Source organism: Maudiozyma barnettii, assembly GCF_903064755.1.
Source record: "Maudiozyma barnettii strain CLIB 1767 genome assembly, contig: KABA2_04, whole genome shotgun sequence".
In the NCBI taxonomy this organism is placed as follows: Eukaryota; Fungi; Ascomycota; class Saccharomycetes; order Saccharomycetales; family Saccharomycetaceae; genus Maudiozyma; species Maudiozyma barnettii.
Window position 1 is genome coordinate 1,384,278 of NW_024545241.1, and position 20,337 is coordinate 1,404,614.

The following is a 20,337-nucleotide window of genomic DNA, read 5'->3' on the forward strand; positions in this document are numbered from 1 at the left end:
ATTTTATCTTCGACAACATCAGTACTTTTTGTACTGTGGTTCTAAGTAATTCGTTAACGTTAAAAATGTAAGATATTCTTAAGTTTGAATATCACTTAAATCAATAACTTTTTTAATAAAATGACATTTATTTTCAACTATATAATCAGTATACATTTGAGCTCTCATATTATTAAAAGGGAAAGGTTACTCTGTAACTCTATTTTCTTCCAGCTGGATTACTTTGTCAAATAAGAAAAAGTTTTTATCAGTGAGAATTATTTTCGCCAGGAAAATTTTGGTGTTCTTGTCGGGGTAGCTGCGCAGCAGTTGAATTCGTGACAACATCACCTGAAGGAGGTGGACGCTGAACACTGGGAGTATTAACACTTCCTTGGGGGTAAACATAAGGAGACATTGTGTTTGTTAAAGGTAAGCCAGAATACATCGAGGATGGTGGGATTTGGACTCCAGGTATCATATGTGGTGATATATACTGTATTACGGGCTGTCCCATCAAAGTAGGATTTGCCAGATTGTAACCAATGTTATTATTGACCCAATATTGAGCGGACTGAGAAAAGGATATTTGTTCATCGTTGCTGTATTGGTTGGCAGGATAATTAGTAACAGGAAAATGAGAAGAAACAATACTTCTGTATGGTGCAACCTCTTGAGGAACAGGTACATTGTATATTGGTGCTCCGCGCTGGAATGCATTTATATCGTTTGCCATGACACGCTGGGGTGGTACCATATACTGCTGACCATGGTGATCTAAAAGCAAATTATTCTGCGTTCGAGTGATTAGTCCTTGAACATTCTGTACGACACTTGTATGAGGTACTACATCAGCAACATCTCTATCTTTTAAGTAGACTTTGTTAAAATTATCTATAAAATCAAATACGACTTCTGCACGTTTGTTATATTTAGAAATTTTTTTTAATAATCTCGTGACAGAGTTTAATAAAAGAAAACCGTTATTATCATTGTTTTGACTTTCTCTTAATACCAAACTAGTTAAAAACTGAACAGAGGAGAATATTGGTTGCAACAATGCTGGGGTCATAATTCTCTCTGCTATACCAATACTTTTCAAGGTTTCATTAAAGAAAAAAAGAATGTTGTCTAAAATATTTTTCGTCCAACTAAACCCTTCATGACCATAAAAGTGACTTAGATTTTCAGAGAGGTGATTCGAGGTGAAGTAAGTAAATGATTTCCAGTTTAGATCAAAAATCAAATGCCTCAAAATAATGTGCTTTACAAAGAAGACAGAACTTACTATAGATGTTCTCGGAATTTCAAGTTTTCTTTCGAGCTCCGTAAAATTCAATACGTTCGACCTCATTTGGAGCAAATATTGAATATCTGGAAGATTGTAACTTTCATTAGCCTCATTCGAAAAATGTATTCTTAACCAGCCTTCTTGTTTTGGAAATATATTCAGATTATCTAACGTTAATAATGTTTCTTTAGTCGATTTTCGTCCGTAAATTAAGTCTAACAACGAATTTATAATAACGTCGAGTTTCAACTTTGTTATATTATGATATCTAGCATCATCAAATAAATTTAGAATACCTATGATTATCAAATCAATTTCATAGAACAGGGTAAAATTTTTCACTACTATGAGTTCCTGAATATTTTTCACGTAATCTACATTAGAGAAAATGGGCAGCTTTGTATCACTGACCTCCCTCAAATTTTTTAGCAAACGTGCTTTTCCGAAATTCAATGACTGACTGACATCTAAAGATATTATGAAATACCAAGTTTTTCTCCATGTATGTTTATACCTTTCAATGTTTGGTGGGATATTTATATTGTCATTATTAGCCTTTTCTTCATTTAATAGAGAATGATTATCGGGATCGATATTTAACCCAAAACTAAGAGCAAGTTGGACGATATTTTCTATCGAACAGCATGATCTAAAAGTATCATCAATGCCATTCGAGGATTCGCAATAAATTTTGCAAAGCAAAGAGAAATGTATGAGTGGTAACGGAACATATACGTCAAATAGGTTATCTCCAATTTTAATAAACTCCTTCTCGATCAGTACGATTATATAATGTGGAATCTGCTGTTTGAACAACTCAGAATCTGGGCTTAGTTCAGGTTGTTGATTGCTAACACCGTTTATTAGATCATCGCTAGATGCACTAGATGCAAAAGATATCTCAGTCAATTTTATTATAAGTATAATAATACCCAAATTACAATAATCATTATAATTAGATAACGAAATTCTCAATAGCTTATTATCAGATTGGGAATTTTCCACTGAATCATCAGTATACGAGAATATCCTATTGAATTGAATTATAAGATTTTTCGAGTCTAAAAAGGGCATACTAGGATAAAGATATTTAAAAAATATCTGAATAAGTAACTCAGTTTCAAGTCGAGATGGTAAAAAATGAAGTAATGCATTTAGGATATCTTCTTTAGAAATCGATGTTCCACTTTCTATATCAGCAACACGTTCTTCTTCAGTTTTGTTGGTATCATTGTTGGAGGAAATATCAGAATTAATTTCAATGACATAATTTGGATCTACTGTTGGAACAGTGGTGCCATCACCATCATCCTCATTAAGCATATTTGCAATAGAATTTCGCTTTCTTAGATCATTAACATCATCACTACGTGTTCCAACAGTTTGTTTATCACCACTGAATCCTGAACCTGCAGAATTACGAGATGGGCCAATGTTGTGGACTTGCAATGAGATAGAATCGTCTACTGTATCTGTACTGTTTTCAGGATCTAGATTTCCAATTCTCGAACCATCATATTGCGGATCAGATATTGCACTTTCGTTTAATGATGTGTTTATATATTCCTGCCGTCTAACTGTACTCTGTTTCGCAATCGATACGATATCTTTACCTGTTTTATGTGTTGTATTATTAAGTTCATCATCTAATTGTTCATGTAGCTTCGTTACATTATTCCAAATCTTTCGTAATTTTGGATCTGATTTCAGGATTGTCACCGGATTATTGGATGGGTTATATCTAAACTTATTTTCCCAAGTGGTCTTGTAAATATCTATCATAGCCGCATCAGATTTAAAATTCAATTCAATCTCATTGGGATGATATGGGATATACCCATTATCAGTTAATACAGGACATTGTTGAGTGTTATATGTTGTCGAAATCCCAATAAGCTCATTTAGATTATCAGATTTTATTTTTAAAAATGATATTTCGTCATGCTCAGACCATGTTTCCTTATCATCTGCCCATAATTGTTTCATGTAATGACATAGATGAGATATATTTAATAGCTTACAATTGGAACAGTATGGTTTTTGCTTATCACATCTTAATCTTCTCTTTCTACAAATGGTGCAACTCAATGGAACTCTGTTCCTTTTTTTTCTGGATGTTGCTGATGGCGGTACATTTCTTAAATCCATATTTTGTGAAGTATCCATCCTTTTTTTTGGTATATTATGTTGTTTTCAAGTTATTTGCCGTCTTTAAATTATAAATGCAATATGGAGTCAGACTGAAAATTTAGAATGTTTAATTTAATTAAGGAATGCTGATTATAATACAATTTGTGTGGAAGTGCAATTAAAAGAAATGTGAAATATGGAAAATATGCTAAATATTAATGTTAAGCCTCGATATTCTTTCTACAGTTCCTTTAGTATATATCTTAATTACACTGATAGGGATTTTTGTTAATTTGTCGAAATATATTATATTATTGGAATGTATCTTTTTTATGTGATGGGTCCATCGATAATTTTTCTTTTCTAAAATGAATAAAGGAAAAACCTAACGACCTCGAAGTCTGGATTTATAAAATGTTATGGTAATTCTAAAAGTATTATTATTAGAAACCGAATCAAACAACAACTACAACAACAGGAAATGTGGTAATTTTACCGTCTACTATATGTGTGTTATTAATATTTGTTCGAGTTGATTGGATAATAAAAAAAATTCACAGATTCATGCAATTTAAAGAATTAGTCTTTCAAAGTTGGTTTGTTGACCAGTTAGTGTGTGTAGGGGTCGGATAAATGGAATGCAGCAATAATATAATAAAGAAAGTAAAAATACACCCTCGTACAAAAGAGGTAATAATAAAGAATGGATGAGATGATGATTGTTCACAAATATTCATAAAATCTCTCAAGAGAATCTTTCGACGATACTATCAAAAGAACGTAATATGTAGGAGACAAAAAAATTAAACAAATAAAACAAAAAAATGATTTAACACTGTATCAAAAGAGAGAACTTCAATTGTCCCTAGTCACTATTGTTTCAAATATTTTTGATGACTATTGTCTGTTTCGTTCTTCTGCTTAGTTAATTGAAGTATAACGTGAAATAAACCAATATGACAAATTTGACAAAGCAATCTCAAAAAACAAAAGGCCGACTTTATTCTTCAACGTCTATTATTTTAAATTAAGGTTATATTCTAATTGGGAATGTGCTTATTTTTCCTATGTTAATGGATGAGTTTGTTCTAATAAAGGGACAAAAAATAAATAATTTTACCACTAGAAAAAAGAATAGATGAACCTATAAAAACACAAATAACCAATTGGAGTACAGTGCTATTTTTCCTTTGTATATTAATGGAATATGATAAGGTCAGGTCGAAAAGTAGAATACAAGACCAATTATGATGAATAAAAAAAAGTTAGTTGTAGATAAACAACAAAAGATATATGTCCAATGTATCCGATGTTCGAATGAGTTGTCGAAAATAAATTTAATGTGTTATTAATACAAAAGAAGTTAGATTTAACAAAATTGATTTACTTCTAATAAACTGGAAAGTAAATTTATGTCATTAACTTCCATAATCTCCTTTCTCTCTTTTATATATAGAATACCGTTAAAAGATTTTATGGAGCTTTAGATGTTTAAAAATTTTCTGAGGTAAAATCCTTCAAAGAAATTCATTCGTTAACGTGGTGAAAGGAAAGAAACACAAACTTAAAAACGCACATACACAGACAGACACAAAATTAATTCAATTTCTGTTAATCAAGAAAGGTATTCTATAGGGTTTGTTTTATTTTTTATGATGAAACTAGTTTTTAAAGAGACAAGTATTATTGAATTCGATTGTTTATTTTGCAAAGTCAAAGAGAAAAAAAATATCATGAAAACCCAAAAAGTTAAGAACAAACCACCGAAGGAAAGAAAGATCTGGATACAAAAGTACCAAATATTCTTTACCTATTAATATCCATTATGAGGTGAAATTTCAGTAGAAATAACAATTTAGCGGAAGAATAGAATATTTAATAATTTTAAGATTATAGTCAGTTGATGTAGTGTTTAATGCCAGATTTGTTTTAAAAAATTATAATTTTAGTTATATATTAAATGAATTTTGTGATCGACATTGCTATTAGATTAAAAATAAAGTGAAAAAGAAAATGAACCACTAATATAGTTCCTTACTTGGTTGATGTTTTTTCCCCCCACTACTAACGTTTCCTTTAGAAAGTGGGTGAGAACATAAAAGAAAAATTTATTCCGATGAAGAGGGAGAGGGGGAGAAACACACAGTTGATGTATTTCATCTGTCTTCCAAAACTTCTGCTTTCTTTTACAATGGTGTAAAATCTTAAATTCATCTAAAGACAACCAGCTAATTATTTTTTAAAATTATAAAAAAATATAGAAAGTTTAAATTTTTGGTACAGAATGTTATAGAACCATTTATGATCATACTTGTAATTGGTTAACCAAACAATATAGAGAGATGTGTTATTGATTATTCAGAAATTTGCACGGCATATTATTTGTTAAAACTTTAGTATTTATATTGATATTGACAATAATAGAAACTGTATATCATTTCATTATCGCTCATTTCTTCTTGAACGGTATTAGCGAGGATTTATATATCCTTTACTATACGTTAACTAAACAAGGTTCATAGTCTTATTTGGTAAACTTTTAAATCGAATCTACAAAACAAATAGACAAATGACAAGAATACATGTAGGTTTCTGATATTCTAGATTGTATTAATGATGACGTATCATATTCAAACACTAAAGAAACATCAACATATGGATACCCTTTCCTTCAATAAAGTCTAGTGAGTAAACTCTAGATCATTCATAGTACTTCCTATTTTCGTTAATTAAAGTTCAATCTCCTGTAAAACAAGAAAGTTTAATGATGATGTAGGTTCTATCACATCTAGCCTTTTATTTTTCTATAAATCCTGAAAAATTCCTATCAGGAAACCAAAAACAACAACAACTACTTATTGACAAATTAAGAACAACCAAATTTAAAATACGATACCCAATTAATCGGCAAATGGTAAGAAATTTATAGAAGATAAATCCCCATATATGTGGAATGTTCTGTAGTTGTTCTACAAATTCTTTCAGAACGCTTAATTAAACTAATATAAAGTTTAATGTTTTGGTCGAACAGTAAATTATGTGCACGATGTTTTCAATTTTTTAAAGTGTGTGTGGCCCTTATTTCTACCAAATTAAAAGAAAGAAGAAAAAAATCACGACTAAAAAAATGCTTGTTGTTTAGAGAAAAAAGCCCTGAGAAAAGAAGGGAACGGGAAGCCAAAAAAATTAACAACCTGTAAATGTTAATGAAAACAGACAAAACGCAAATCCAGTCCAGTCCATTCTCTGACGCCACAACAATCCGGTATAAAATATATCTAACATTTTAGTCGATGTCAGTTAAAATAAATTTTTTGGGTTGGGAGAATGGAGAAAGTATGCAGGACCGAGCGTTGACCGATTCCATTCTCCATAATTATTTGTCACGAAGAAAACAACTCACAAAGAAAATTAAACAACAAGGCGAAGATAAGAGAGGGGGAGAAATAAAGCCAAACAGAGAAAAAAAAAGAAAGAAATAAAGCAGTCTAAAGTTAAACGCGTTTCTATTGGACTCTCTCAAGAAGTTGTGTGCGCATTTGGATCTTCTTTACGGCTTATTCTACGTGATTTTACAGAGCATTGCCGTACCATTTTCTACATTGTCCAAGTAATTTCTTTTTCTTTTTCCGTATTTTTGCGCCCGGTTTTTCTAGTTCTTTTCTGTGTCGCATATTTTGGCTTATTCTAATATCCATATAACGAGAGTATTAGTAGCATCCCACGTTCAGAAGTATTAATAAAAAAACGGAGAGGGATACGCAAATTACAGGCAAGTAGTGTACAGACTAAAAGGACATTAACTTTTATAAATTTGTGAATTTTATAATAATTGTTTTAGCCTCTCGGATGAAATTTCTTAGGAAACCTGAAGGCATGCCGTTTTTTGTCTCAAATACCAAACGATTATTAGGACAAATACGAAATGTCATTGTGCTCTTCATTGAATATTTGGCATAAAATTGAAATGAGAAACGTAGACAAGAAGATGAAAAACACATATTAGAAGAAGGAAAGAAGAGGTTTCAGTTGCCATTTCTTTCGCATCAATCTCCTTTTATAAACCTTTCCTAATTAGGAAGGAACTAACAGAATATGATGTGTTCCCACTTATAACATTCTGGAATGTGAAATCATACGAACCCCTGAGAAATGATAAAATTACATCATTATTATGTCTTTCTTTTAATTCGTCAAATAAAACTTGATCCAGAAATATAAAAAAGAGATTAACAAGAGGAGAGAAGCATAACAAAAGCCATACATTAAGTGAATGCAATAGGAAAAGTTCATATATACTCTATGATTTCGAAAAGTTTTTTACTTACGGAGGCAAACACTACATTAAAAAGAAGTAAAATAGCAATCCATCCATTTGGCATGTATTTTATGGAATTTACAATGTTGTACTAGGTGTTTTCATAAACATTTTGCAAAGCGTTTGGATTAATTTCCCTATTTTCCTAGTAGATGATTTGTAAAATCCGACTATTCCAATCATCTCTTATTATTGGTACGAACAATTGACGTTACAATCATCTCTATTATTAATGTTCTTTTCACATATAATATGACTGAACACTTTGCGTAACTCTATATTCTCTCACCTTTTTGCATAATTTTCTGTCTTAATTCATTTATAGGTGGTGATTAAAGTGAAAGTAAGGAATTAAAAAGGATTGTTTTTTTAAATATGATAATAATCAGTCATAACATCTAAAAAGCTTTTATATTAATGTTCCTCCTCATACCTCCCTTTGAATGAAATTAAATGTTTAAATTAAATTTCATCTAAGTTTTTTTTTCTTGGGTCTCCGGTTCCAAAGTTTAATGTAATAATTAAAAACATAACCATATTGTATCCTCTTTCGTTTAGAAATCGATTGCTATACAATTTAGTAGTTAGTTTATGATATTTGAAAACATGAAAAAAGATATAACCTCATTTCTAATTAATTGTCTTACTGTTCTTGAGCCATTAGCTCTTTCTCGAATGCAGTAAAAGCAGTGCACAAAAAGCTTTTAGAAAAATATGACAGGGTCTGTAGAATAAAATGAGAAATACATTTGTACTATATTTACGGATTAGTACAATTATTTTAAAGTTTTCTTGTTCGAAAATTGTGTATTATATAGGTTATTGTTTCTTATTTCTTATTTCTTGTGTCATTTTTATGGAATAATTTTAAGTTTTCGTAACATAAACATTTTACAACGTCTTCATTTGTTTTGTCATTTTTAATCGAGGTATTTTAATTTATCAATCTGTTGGTCTAATGTCTCTATTAAAAAAATAGTATCATACAACTTCTGTTTGGAAAAGTTGAACCGGTTATTTCACAAGGAGTAGAACAAAAATAAAACCATAGATCCTTACATATTACAATTTAAAATACAGCTGTGACATGTAATTGTTTGAAGCTCCTATTTTTGATCTTGAATATGCCAATTTTTATTTCGCTATGTTGTTTATTGATGAGGTGCACTATTTATTCTTTCCGAGTGGCTATCCTATCAATAGTCAAAAGGAGAACAAAAAAATAGTATTTTTTCTGTTCTCACGCTTTTCTGTGGAAGGTAACATAGAAGAAGCCAATGAACAATACTACAGTTAAATTGAGAGCATTCATACAAATTCTTAACAGAAAAAAAGAAATGTAAATATACTAGTGAGGTATCTCCAATTCTCAAAATAATTGCGCAGACGAAAAAAAATTAAAGATGAAAGAAATGCAGGAGAACAGAAAGAGCATACAGTACAAATTCTACAATTTAATATGTCAAACCAAGATATTGGAGATATTACGTTGATACAAAACACAAGCTAAATAGGGTTCACATTCTTGAAGTCATTAGAGGAGATTTAAAGTTTTTGAAAATGTTTTCATGATTTTAGAGAAAATTATGTAGGACCCACTAGGAACATTCCCGCATATACTTCTTGAACTGCATAAAATATGTAAAACTTCTTTAAGAATTATGGTACGTTTTTTTCTGAACTGAACTGAAGACACTTAAGACCGATACATAGTTATTTCTGTATTATTAATGATGTAAAAAGGACAATAACATGGTATTATTTTCTCTTTTTTGAGGGATTATTGCTGGTTATACTACAAATAACTAATACCTTCCCCTCCCCCCAAAGAGAAAAAATACTCTTATCGAGTTCTAAATTTAAATATACTATTAAACAACAAGAAAGATGGATAACGAAGTTTAAAGTTTTTACTCATTGCGTTTAGACACATAACAATCTTGAAGTAAAATGGTCTTAAACACAGAAGGTTTATAAATATTATTTTTCGCTTGCTGGCCACCTAGACATTAGAATGAACAAAATGTGGTTGTAGACGAAACCAAAATATTTAATGCTTCCAGTAAGTTCGAAAATATTTTCGTAGTGCTGTTTACCAGCAAAATTGAATGGAAACCAATGCATTAGAATGATAAACAACTACTACACAAAAAAAGGGAGGCAATTTTGACCTATGTTATTATCTCGTGTGCATACGAATCATCCATTCCCTTCCTTCTTTCTCACCTTTAGCTGTTTCTCCCCTTTCTCTCTCTTACTTGTCCAGCGATAAACAAGAAGAGAAAGGTAAGAACTTCCCACTTCAAACAAGGCAGAACATGATTATGCCTTTATAGAACTGGAAACAAATTAGAAACAAAGAGGAAACATTTATGCAGAGGCGATTCCTCTAGCCTCACTCTCAATGGAGAACCTCAATAATCACTGTGAAATTATCGTAAGAATAAACATTTGATAGTAAAACCCAGTTTTGCAATCGATTTCTCAGCAACGTAGTTAATATCACTATTAACGACAATTTATTTTGAAATGATTGTTTAACGCTCCCTCCTCTGGAAGGCTAATTTTCAGGAAGATTGGAAAACCAGATTAGTCAAACCAGATTTACAGGGAGACTATAGAAGAGTAGACAGTAACGAGTTTACTCCAAATCATCAAGTAAACTGTCCAAGTATACACCAAATTTTGCAACCAAATAAAAATGGAACAAGGTTTACCAAATTCCACTGAGAAGGATAATGTATGTTAACTGTAATATAAGTTGACTTCTTTCGGTTTCAGCTACACTAACACTTATTTCGTATAGTTAAACAAACATTGATGTGAATTGTTAAATTGACTATCTGCAATCCCTCGATATTTTTTATGAACCATCATTACTAACATAAACTACACCATTTTTATATCCAGCAGACTCTAAACACTACGAATGAGCCAATTATCTCATCAAACCTAATCACAGATGATATTACAACATCTACTAATAGTAATACTTCTAAAATTGCACCTCAAAAAGATATTACAATGCAAGAAAATAAACCTCGTCATCATGTAACGGTATGTATTCAATTCCCTTTACTAGTGAACTATTTATTTAACAGTCATAAATTCAACAGAAAAACAAATACTAACTTCATTTTGTATTTAACCTTTATAGAACTCCTCTTTCAGAATGTATTAAAACAGATATGATAAAATTCGTTTATCATTTCTATTCCAATATAACACTTGAAAGATGGCGATAGTTCTATAAAGTTTTAAAACCTTTCCTTTTATCTCCAACAGAGATACCGTAATAGAGATCAAAGAAACACACTTGAATCGCATTTTATTCAAAAAGTACCATCCCCACCTAAAATAAGAGTCAAGATTGATAAAATTCCACTCGATGTCTCTGATTATATGATCGAAGATTGGATTAACGAATTTGAACAACCAATATTTCTTAAATTTTATGATACAAAAGAATACAGAACTTGTATTTTTGAATTAAAAGATTTATCAAAAATGAACGAGTTTGTCTCAAAGTATAATAATTTCCAAGTACGCGAATCTGAGAATATTACCGCTGAGATAACTGAGATCCGTAGCAAAAACAAAGGACATCATCAGAGCAGATTTATTCTAAAAGATACCACAGGTGGAGATCGTGACTCTGGAAGAAGGAGAAGAGGGAATGATAGAGGATCGATGGGCAGCCACTACAATGATTCGAAAAAATCTCAAAAGAAAAACGCAGCTGAAAAACCAAAAAGTGTCGAACAACTAGATGCTGAATTAGACGCTTACATGAATAGTTAAGAAAACCGTTTATATAAAATACAAATAAGAAAGTTTATAGCATCATGTAACAGTAACATTACATAGACCAATGGTTGAATATTCTTTCACTTATATTGATGTGTGTAATAATCGTTAAGTACCTCTCAACGACATAGAGTTTGACATTTGATTTTTTTGTTGCTTTAAGTCACCCCCCTGCAGAAGTTGACGTAGCGAACGCTGAGATTAAATAAACAAATAAAAGATCGGATTCTGAATCCAAATTATTTCGCATTATTTTGGAGTAGATTATTTAATAAAATCAATCATTATTCATCTTCGCCAGAGTCAACCCATAAAACTCAGCTGTAACTTTTTTGACTGTACTAAGTTAATACTTTTTAAAAGACATATTTATTCATCATCTAAAGTCTATCCAAATACATATAAACATTTCTAGTTATGGAACAAACAAATAAACGATATAGAATTGCAATAGATCGTGGTGGTACATTCACAGATGTTATTGCCAATAAAGGTAGCGGGAAACCAGAAGATGATCTGGTATTTAAGTTATTATCTGTAGATCCCAAAAATTATAATGATGCACCATTAGAGGGTATCAGACGTGTGCTAGAGGTCTTTGAAAATAGAAAAATAACTCGTGGTGAGGTGCTAGACATTTCAAACGTCGCAAGTATCCGTATGGGAACAACGTTGGCCACGAATTGTGCACTTGAAAGAAACGGTGAACCTTGTGCTTTCATTACTACAAAGGGTTTCAAAGATTCTCTATTAATCGGAGATCAGACAAGACCAAAAATTTTCGATCTAAATATCAAGAAAGCTGAACCATTATATGAGACAGTTGTTGAAATTGACGAAAGAGTTACATTAGAAGATTATTCTGAACAGTCACCATTTAGTAAAAGTAGTCCAAATGTGAAAGAATTTACATATGAAGGAAAAAGTGGGGAAATTGTTAGAGTGATAAAGGTCCCAAATGAAATCGAGATTAAGAAGGTTCTAAACGGTATTTTAAGAAAGGGTATCAACTCAGTTGCAATCGCATTTATGCATTCATACACATACCCATTTCACGAACAAATGGTGGCGAACATTGCTGAAGAATTGGGTTTTACACATATTTCTTTATCCTCTGAGGTTTCTCCAATGATTAAATTTTTACCCAGAGCCCATAGTTCTGTGGCCGATGCTTATTTGACACCAGTGATCAAAAAATATTTAGACAGTATTTCTCAAGGCCTCAAAAATGGCTCTAAGACAAGTATACAATTTATGCAATCTGATGGTGGTTTGGTAGAAGGATCTAAATTTTCTGGATTGCGGTCGATTCTTTCAGGTCCAGCCGGAGGGGTTGTTGGTTATTCGAGAACATGTTTCGATGAAGTGAACAACACACCATTAATAGGGTTTGATATGGGTGGGACCTCCACAGATATTAGTAGATACGGTGACGGTAAGCTTGAACATATTTTTGAAACCAAAACTGCTGGTATTATAATCCAATCTCCCCAACTAGATATCAATACGGTCGCAGCTGGCGGTAGTTCTATTTTAACATGGGAAAATGGGTTATTCAAAGTCGGCCCCAACTCTGCTACAGCTGATCCTGGACCTGCGTGTTACAGAAAGGGAGGTCCATTAACAATAACTGATGCCAATCTGTTTCTAGGGAGATTAGTTCCTCAATTATTCCCTCACATTTTTGGACCTAACGAAGATGAACCTCTTGACTTAAATGCTACTACTAAAAAATTTATAGAGCTAACTCACATTATCAACAAAGACCTGAACTCTAATCTGTCAGCGCAAGAGGTTGCATGTGGATTTTTAGAAGTTGCAAACGAAGGGATTGCACGTCCTATTAGAGCTTTAACTGAGGCTAAAGGTTTTAGTGTTTCCAAACATACCCTTGTTTCATTTGGTGGTGCCGGTGGACAACATGCTGTTCCGGTTGCAAACTCACTCGGAATAGATACTGTAATTATCCATAGATATTCTTCCATTTTATCTGCGTATGGTATATATCTAGCTGATGTTGTAGAGGACCATCAAGAACCATGCTCCTTAATATTGAATAACGATGGTACTATATGCCAAATTGGACAAATCTTTAAGAAACTAACTGCAAAGTCTATCTCTGAGCTTAAAAAAGTGGGATTCTCCAACGAAAACATCATGGTAGAGAGATATTTGAATTTGAGATATGAGGGTACAGAGACTGCGTTGATGATTCATCAAAATGGCACTAAATGGAATTTCGAAGAAGCATTCATAGAAAACCATAAGAGAGAGTTTGGGTTTATCTTTGTAAATAAGAATATTATTGTCGATGATATTCGTGTCAGATGTATTGGAAAATCCAATATTAATTTACAGGAATCAATTACCCAACAATTAAAAGATCTGACCCACAATGAATTAATAACCCCCAATAAATGTTGTAGTTTCCAACAAGATGTTTATTTCAAGGATAAATATATTAAAACACCGATATACGTTATCAATGAAATGATACCTGGCTCAACAATTAGGGGTCCTGCAATATTAGCAGATAATACACAAACCAATATTATCCCTGATAATGCAGAAGCAGTGGTTTTGAAGTCACATATTGTGGTTAGAGTGTTGAACAAATCTATCGTATCAGAGAAGAATGATGGTAAATATATTGACCCAATCCTGTTATCCATTTTTGGTCACAGGTTTATGGATATTGCGGAACAAATGGGTACACAGTTAAGAAAGACGTCTGTATCAACAAATGTTAAGGAGAGGTTGGATTTTTCATGTGCTTTGTTTGATCCAGAGGGTAATCTGGTGGCTAATGCACCTCATGTGCCTGTTCATCTTGGTTCAATGTCAACATGTATCATTGCACAGGCAAAATTATGGAAAGGTAAACTAAAGCGTGGAAGTGTCTTATTTACCAATCATCCAGATGTTGGTGGTACCCACTTACCTGATATTACTGTAATAACTCCTGCATTTTCAGATGAAGACGAAATTTTATTCTATGTTGCATCCAGGGCACATCATGCCGATATTGGCGGTATTTTACCAGGCTCAGTCCCCCCAGATTCTAAAGAGCTCTATGAAGAAGGTGCTGCTATTTATTCAGAATTCTTGGTCAAAGATGGAATATTCCAAGAGCAGTTAGTCTATGATCTATTTGTTACGAAACCCGCTCAATATCCCGGTTGTTCAGGTGCAAGAAGAATATCGGACAATATTAGTGATTTAAAAGCACAAGTAGCAGCAAATACTAAGGGTATTCAGTTGATCAATTCTTTAGTTGAAGAATATAAATATCCAATGATTCTAAAATATATGAACGCAATTCAAATGAATGCGTCCAGTACGATTAAAAAGATGTTAAGCAAGCTTGTCAAGCATTTTGGGACTTCCAAATTTTCTGGATATGACTATATGGATGACGGTTCCAGAATTACTTTAAACGTTGAATTGAATATTGAAAAGGAAGAGTATACCTTTGACTTCACAGGTACATCCCCACAAATTTATGGTAACACCAATGCACCAAAGGCAATTACTAACTCCGCTATTCTTTACTCTTTAAGATGCCTAGTTGGGGAAGAAATACCTTTAAACCAAGGTTGTTTGAGTCCAATTACTATAATTATCCCTGAAGGTTCCTTATTAAGTCCATGTAATGGGGTTGCTGTTGTTGGGGGTAATGTTCTAACTTCCCAACGTGTCACGGACGTGATTTTAAAGACCTTAAACATTCAAGCTGACTCACAGGGTGATTGTAACAATTTTACGTTCGGTACAGGTAGTATCATCGATCAAATGACTGGTAAGAAATATGAAGGGTTCGGTTACTATGAGACAATTTGTGGTGGTTCTGGAGCTGGTTGTGATTCATGGAGAGGACCTGGCTGGAATGGAACTAGTGCTGTTCATACTAATATGACCAACACACGTATGACAGATACAGAGGTTCTTGAGAGACGATATCCTGTAATTCTAAGACAGTTTTGTATTCGTGCTGATTCTGGTGGTCAAGGTAAATATTCTGGTGGTAACGGTGTCATAAGAGATGTTGAGTTCCGATTACCTATGAAGGCATCTGTTTTATCAGAGAGACGTGTCACGGTACCTCATGGCCTAGAGGGGGGTGAGGATGGTCAAAGGGGAGAAAATACATGGTTTAGAAGTGATACTAATGCCATGATTAACATCACCGGTAAGAATACAATCAATGTCAATATCGGTGATAGAGTGATAATCAAAACTCCAGGAGGTGGCGGATTCGGTAAGAATTAATAATTTATACATAATAATGATATACACAACAGAACTTAATGAAAACGAATAATTTTTATATCTTTATAATTGAATAAAATTCTCATATTACTTAATTGAACAAAAAAAAACTATTGTTCTAATTGAATTTTGTTCTTCTATCAAGATTAGATAAGATGTTTCTAATTGATGGTAGAATACAAGATAGAAAAATTAGTATATCAAGAATTTATTGTACGTCCTATGCTTGACTCCAGTTCTTGTAATACTATGCTATAATTGAATTTACGAGGTTAACAAAACAATATATAACTTATTCCAAAATATTTTCCAAAGCCTCTAAACTGCATATTTATTAATGATCCTGAATAATTATTATCACTACTTCTCGGCCGAGAAAATCTTAGTATCAAATGGTCATCGCGGCCACAAACTGCATCAAACAAATTCGAGATTTTGCTAGTGAAGCGCATAACTCTTGAAAAGTATGCTATTAAAGTACAAATTACTGGACATGGTATTCAATAACGTCATTATTAAACAAAACAAAATGTCTGCTCTGCTTTTGATTTTGGGTGACTTTCAACAAGGATACATTGCTATTAGTATGGGAGCCTATAACGTTTATGTGAGGTAAACAGTATTTTGCTCTGTGTGGTCGAACGATTATCGAGCACGTTGTACAAATAGTCATCCTATTAGGGGACACTCACAGCGATGACTTTAATAAATAAAAAGAAGTTCTTATTCATTGCGAATGAATGAACTCAACAATAGAAATAAGTACGTAAAATATTCCAATGATGGGAATGAAATTTTTGCATTTGTCTGAGAAACCTTTGTCAAATAATACATTTGTATATATTTTTCATCCTATATAAACCAAGGTTTATTTTCTTATCTTATCCACAATTCACCTTCTCTAGTATCTTTCTTTTCTGGTATATTGCAATAGTTCACCACATCTAAGTATTTTTTACTGATTTCATACAACAATAACTCCATTTTACAATTTAGATATGTCTACTACTCAAACTGCTACCGAAACTGCACAATTATCTCTAACCGGTGGTGCTATCCGTCATGCGTTGTCTGATGTTGTCAAGACTGATGACTGGTCTGACTTCAAATTCACTCCAATTCGTGAATCTACAGTTTCCAGGGCCATGACCTCTCGTTACTTCAAGGACATGGACAAATATGCTGTTGCCGATGTTGTCATCATTGGTGCTGGTTCTTCTGGTCTATCTGCTGCGTACGTCATTTGTAAGAACAGACCAGACTTAAAGGTAGTCTGTATTGAATCTAACGTTTCTCCAGGTGGTGGTGCTTGGTTAGGAGGTCAATTGTTCTCCGCTATGATCATGAGAAAACCCGCTCACTTATTCCTAGACGAAGTCAATGTTCCATACGAAGACGAAGGTGACTACGTAGTCGTAAAGCATGCTGCTCTATTCACCTCTACTGTTCTATCAGAAGTTCTAAAGTTCCCTAACTTCAAATTGTTTAATGCTACTGCTGTTGAAGATTTAGTCACCAGACCAGCTGGTAACAACGGTGAAGTTACAGCTGCCGGTGTTGTCACTAACTGGACTCTAGTCACCATGAACCACGACACACAATCATGTATGGATCCAAATGTTATTGAATTAGCTGGTTATCAAGACGATGGTTCCCGTGATACTTCTGCCAAACACGGTGTCATTCTATCTACCACTGGCCATGATGGCCCATTCGGTGCTTTCACTGCTAAGAGAATTGTTCAAATCGATGGTAACCAAACCGTTGCCGGTATGAAGGGTCTCGACATGAACCACGCCGAAGCTGCAGTTGTTAAAATGTCTGGTGAATACAAAGGTGTCGGTAATGTTTACTTTGCAGGTATGGAAAGTGCCACTCTACATGGTCTAAACAGAATGGGTCCAACTTTCGGTGCTATGGCTGTTTCTGGTATCAAGGCTGCCGATGAAATTCTAAAGCATTTTGCTGCTTAATTTTATCTAGAAAAATAATCCAAAATAAATGTTAAAAACATTTTTATTTTTTGCTTTCTTTCTATAATTTAGGCTTCTTACAAGCGATGGTCTATATAAATATACGTTTCATGGTTATAAATTAACACATGTCTTTTTAAAAACAGTAAAAACGTCATAATTTAGGGTGTTTGTAGTAATAAAGTTGGAGAAAAATTGATGTGTTCTACTTAATGTTATGTGATATGATAGGTTTGTGATTTACTCATTCCTGGATTAGCATATTTTTCTTTTAGTAATATAATTTTTTACAAGAAGTTTTTTGATAGGAGACAGAAACTGTATTATGAAAATTGTCGTACTGCTATTTCTTACCATTAAGGGATGATCTTGTTTTGATAGGAAACATCGTAACATAACCTTACTCATCTTCTCCAATGCCGATATTGTAAAAATTATATATATATATCAAGGGATGTTTGATGACTTTTCTAGTGGAAATCTTACCTTCTTTCACAACCAATCTGTAACTAGAATGTAATTTAAATTACAATAACTTCGCAATTTAATATATTAAAATGATCTCAAATAAGATGATACCTTATACTCACGATAAATTTATCAGACCCGTGGTAGCTGAATGTTTGATAAAATATTTCAACCTAGATATCGAAATGATGGAGACCACAAATGATATCGACCGATTTTTAACTAACTTTCCAGTAAAAAGAGTTCCTGGTCTTTTATTTGAGGATGGGTCGTTCCTTTTTGAACAGATGGCTGTCGTGAATTATATCATACATCAGGGTGGAAATCAGGGTGAGGTAGCACAATTGTTAGGATCCGATAATGACTACTTAGTTCAAAGTCAATTCATTATGATATGTTCATTCTGTACTTAAGATTTCTTTAACACATTAGTGTTAAGTTGTTTAAGTGAAATCAAACTGTCTCGCCTAAGTGACAAAACAGCTTCAACTGCAAATAAAAACTAGAAGCTATGTATCCAATGTTTGAAAAAAAGTTGACCATCCATAAATTTTCAACAGGTGACTATATTACTTTATCTGATTTAATTGCAGCTGCTACCTTTTCAACAGGGGTTTAAATCTGTATTTGGTCCCGAATGGAAAGCAAAACACCCTCTAATAGTTAATTGGTTCTCGAAAGTCATCAATTGTAAATATCTGGAGTACAGATTCAAGAACTTCGAATTTACTGAGAATGCACACAAGATATCTCACCGTAAATTACCATGGGATTAATAAATAATTTGGAGTTTATATCAACAATAGAAATTATTATCTGTATACGAAACATAATCAATTACATATATTATATTTTCTTCTACGGTTTTAATAATGATATAACACCTGTCATTGTACAGCACAAATGTTTCATTTAAATATCCCTATTTGGGCAACTATATTTAATTTTAGATGCTTAATTGAAAGGCACAGTTCCATACTAATAGTGGTATTAATCGACTGGCAGTTATCTTCTATGTTGAACTCATTGAAGGAAATATTGATTCTTTCAATGATAAGAATCAAAAAACACAACTTCTTAGATAATTTGGGTGTTAAAATTTATCCATGTCATCTAATTGGAAAATAACAACTGAATAGGAGATACGATTTTCACAGATACATAAACATGCATCTTAACTTCCATTTTTACTGGATGTTGCAATTCAACTATAGTAAATATTAGAAAGTATAAATATAATACTGGCGGTTTTACTTCATTGATAGCTTAAAAATATCCAACATTCCATCGCAACTGACGCTCCAAATTCCTTATATGACGGCCCCCTATAATACCTAACTGAATAAAAAAAAGGGAATCGAAGAACATAAAACTATATCCGTATAAGATAAACAACAGAATTTCAATATTACTTGCTTACAGTCATTATCTTTAAAACTGTTAGCATTTGGCTCCGCCGAGAGGAATAATCTTAAACTGGTACACATTAAAACTTAAGGAAATATCGCTTTTTGAATGCTTCTGTGATGTATTTCATTAACACAACCACTAAGTATATTTCAATATTGACAAACAAACATACTAATATAGTATTTGCCTTATGCTCTTAACAAATGAATATTTGCATATATGTTTTGAAGAGAACTTTTCCTAAGATATTCGTGGTTGATGAAAATTATCTCAAAATTGAGATATATAGAAGGCCCTGTAAGGTTGAAAATGATAAACTTCCTTGTGATTTACTTATAGATGGACTCGAGATGCAACATGGAACGGAATCACAGATAATACAATGAGTTGGATAGAATAATCATGGAGATGAGAATAAAAATACTAATAACAATGAAATTTACTACAAAAGAGAATCCCGAATCACGCGAGTAATAACATTAGATACATATGTTAACTAGGATACATATTATAAATGCAGAATCCATATTAATGTATACGAGTACACTTGTAGTAAAGCATTAAGCACATATAAAATCTGAACAACGTGTATATATTACACACAATTAATACATAATATGGGCTTGTCCATCCATCGAAATATTTTATAGCAATCAATCTCGGATTTGCAATACCTTTTTTATGAATTCAGA

General features: G+C 32.5%; 4 protein-coding genes across 4 annotated transcripts; 3 read left to right on the top strand and 1 right to left on the bottom strand.

The window, feature by feature from the left end:
• Window positions 1-247: 247 nt before the first annotated feature.
• KABA2_04S13442 (uncharacterized protein) lies at window positions 248-3,436 on the bottom strand (the record flags this gene model as incomplete). The annotated part of the gene is made up of 1 exon (XM_041550658.1): window positions 248-3,436. The coding sequence occupies one exon, from the start codon at window positions 3,434-3,436 to the stop codon at window positions 248-250; it is 3,189 nt and encodes a 1,062-aa protein (XP_041406592.1).
• Window positions 3,437-10,742: 7,306 nt separating this feature from the next.
• On the top strand, window positions 10,743-11,519 carry YRA2 (Yra2p; the record flags this gene model as incomplete). The annotated part of the gene is made up of 2 exons (XM_041550659.1): window positions 10,743-10,775; window positions 11,004-11,519. The coding sequence occupies 2 exons, from the start codon at window positions 10,743-10,745 to the stop codon at window positions 11,517-11,519; spliced, it is 549 nt and encodes a 182-aa protein (XP_041406593.1).
• A 423-nt stretch (window positions 11,520-11,942) lies between these two features.
• On the top strand, window positions 11,943-15,794 carry OXP1 (5-oxoprolinase; the record flags this gene model as incomplete). Its single annotated transcript, XM_041550660.1, has 1 exon — window positions 11,943-15,794. One exon carries the CDS (start codon window positions 11,943-11,945, stop codon window positions 15,792-15,794), a length of 3,852 nt encoding a protein of 1,283 aa, XP_041406594.1.
• Window positions 15,795-16,792: 998 nt separating this feature from the next.
• THI4 (thiamine thiazole synthase) lies at window positions 16,793-17,767 on the top strand (the record flags this gene model as incomplete). The annotated part of the gene is made up of 1 exon (XM_041550661.1): window positions 16,793-17,767. The coding sequence occupies one exon, from the start codon at window positions 16,793-16,795 to the stop codon at window positions 17,765-17,767; it is 975 nt and encodes a 324-aa protein (XP_041406595.1).
• Window positions 17,768-20,337: the final 2,570 nt, after the last annotated feature.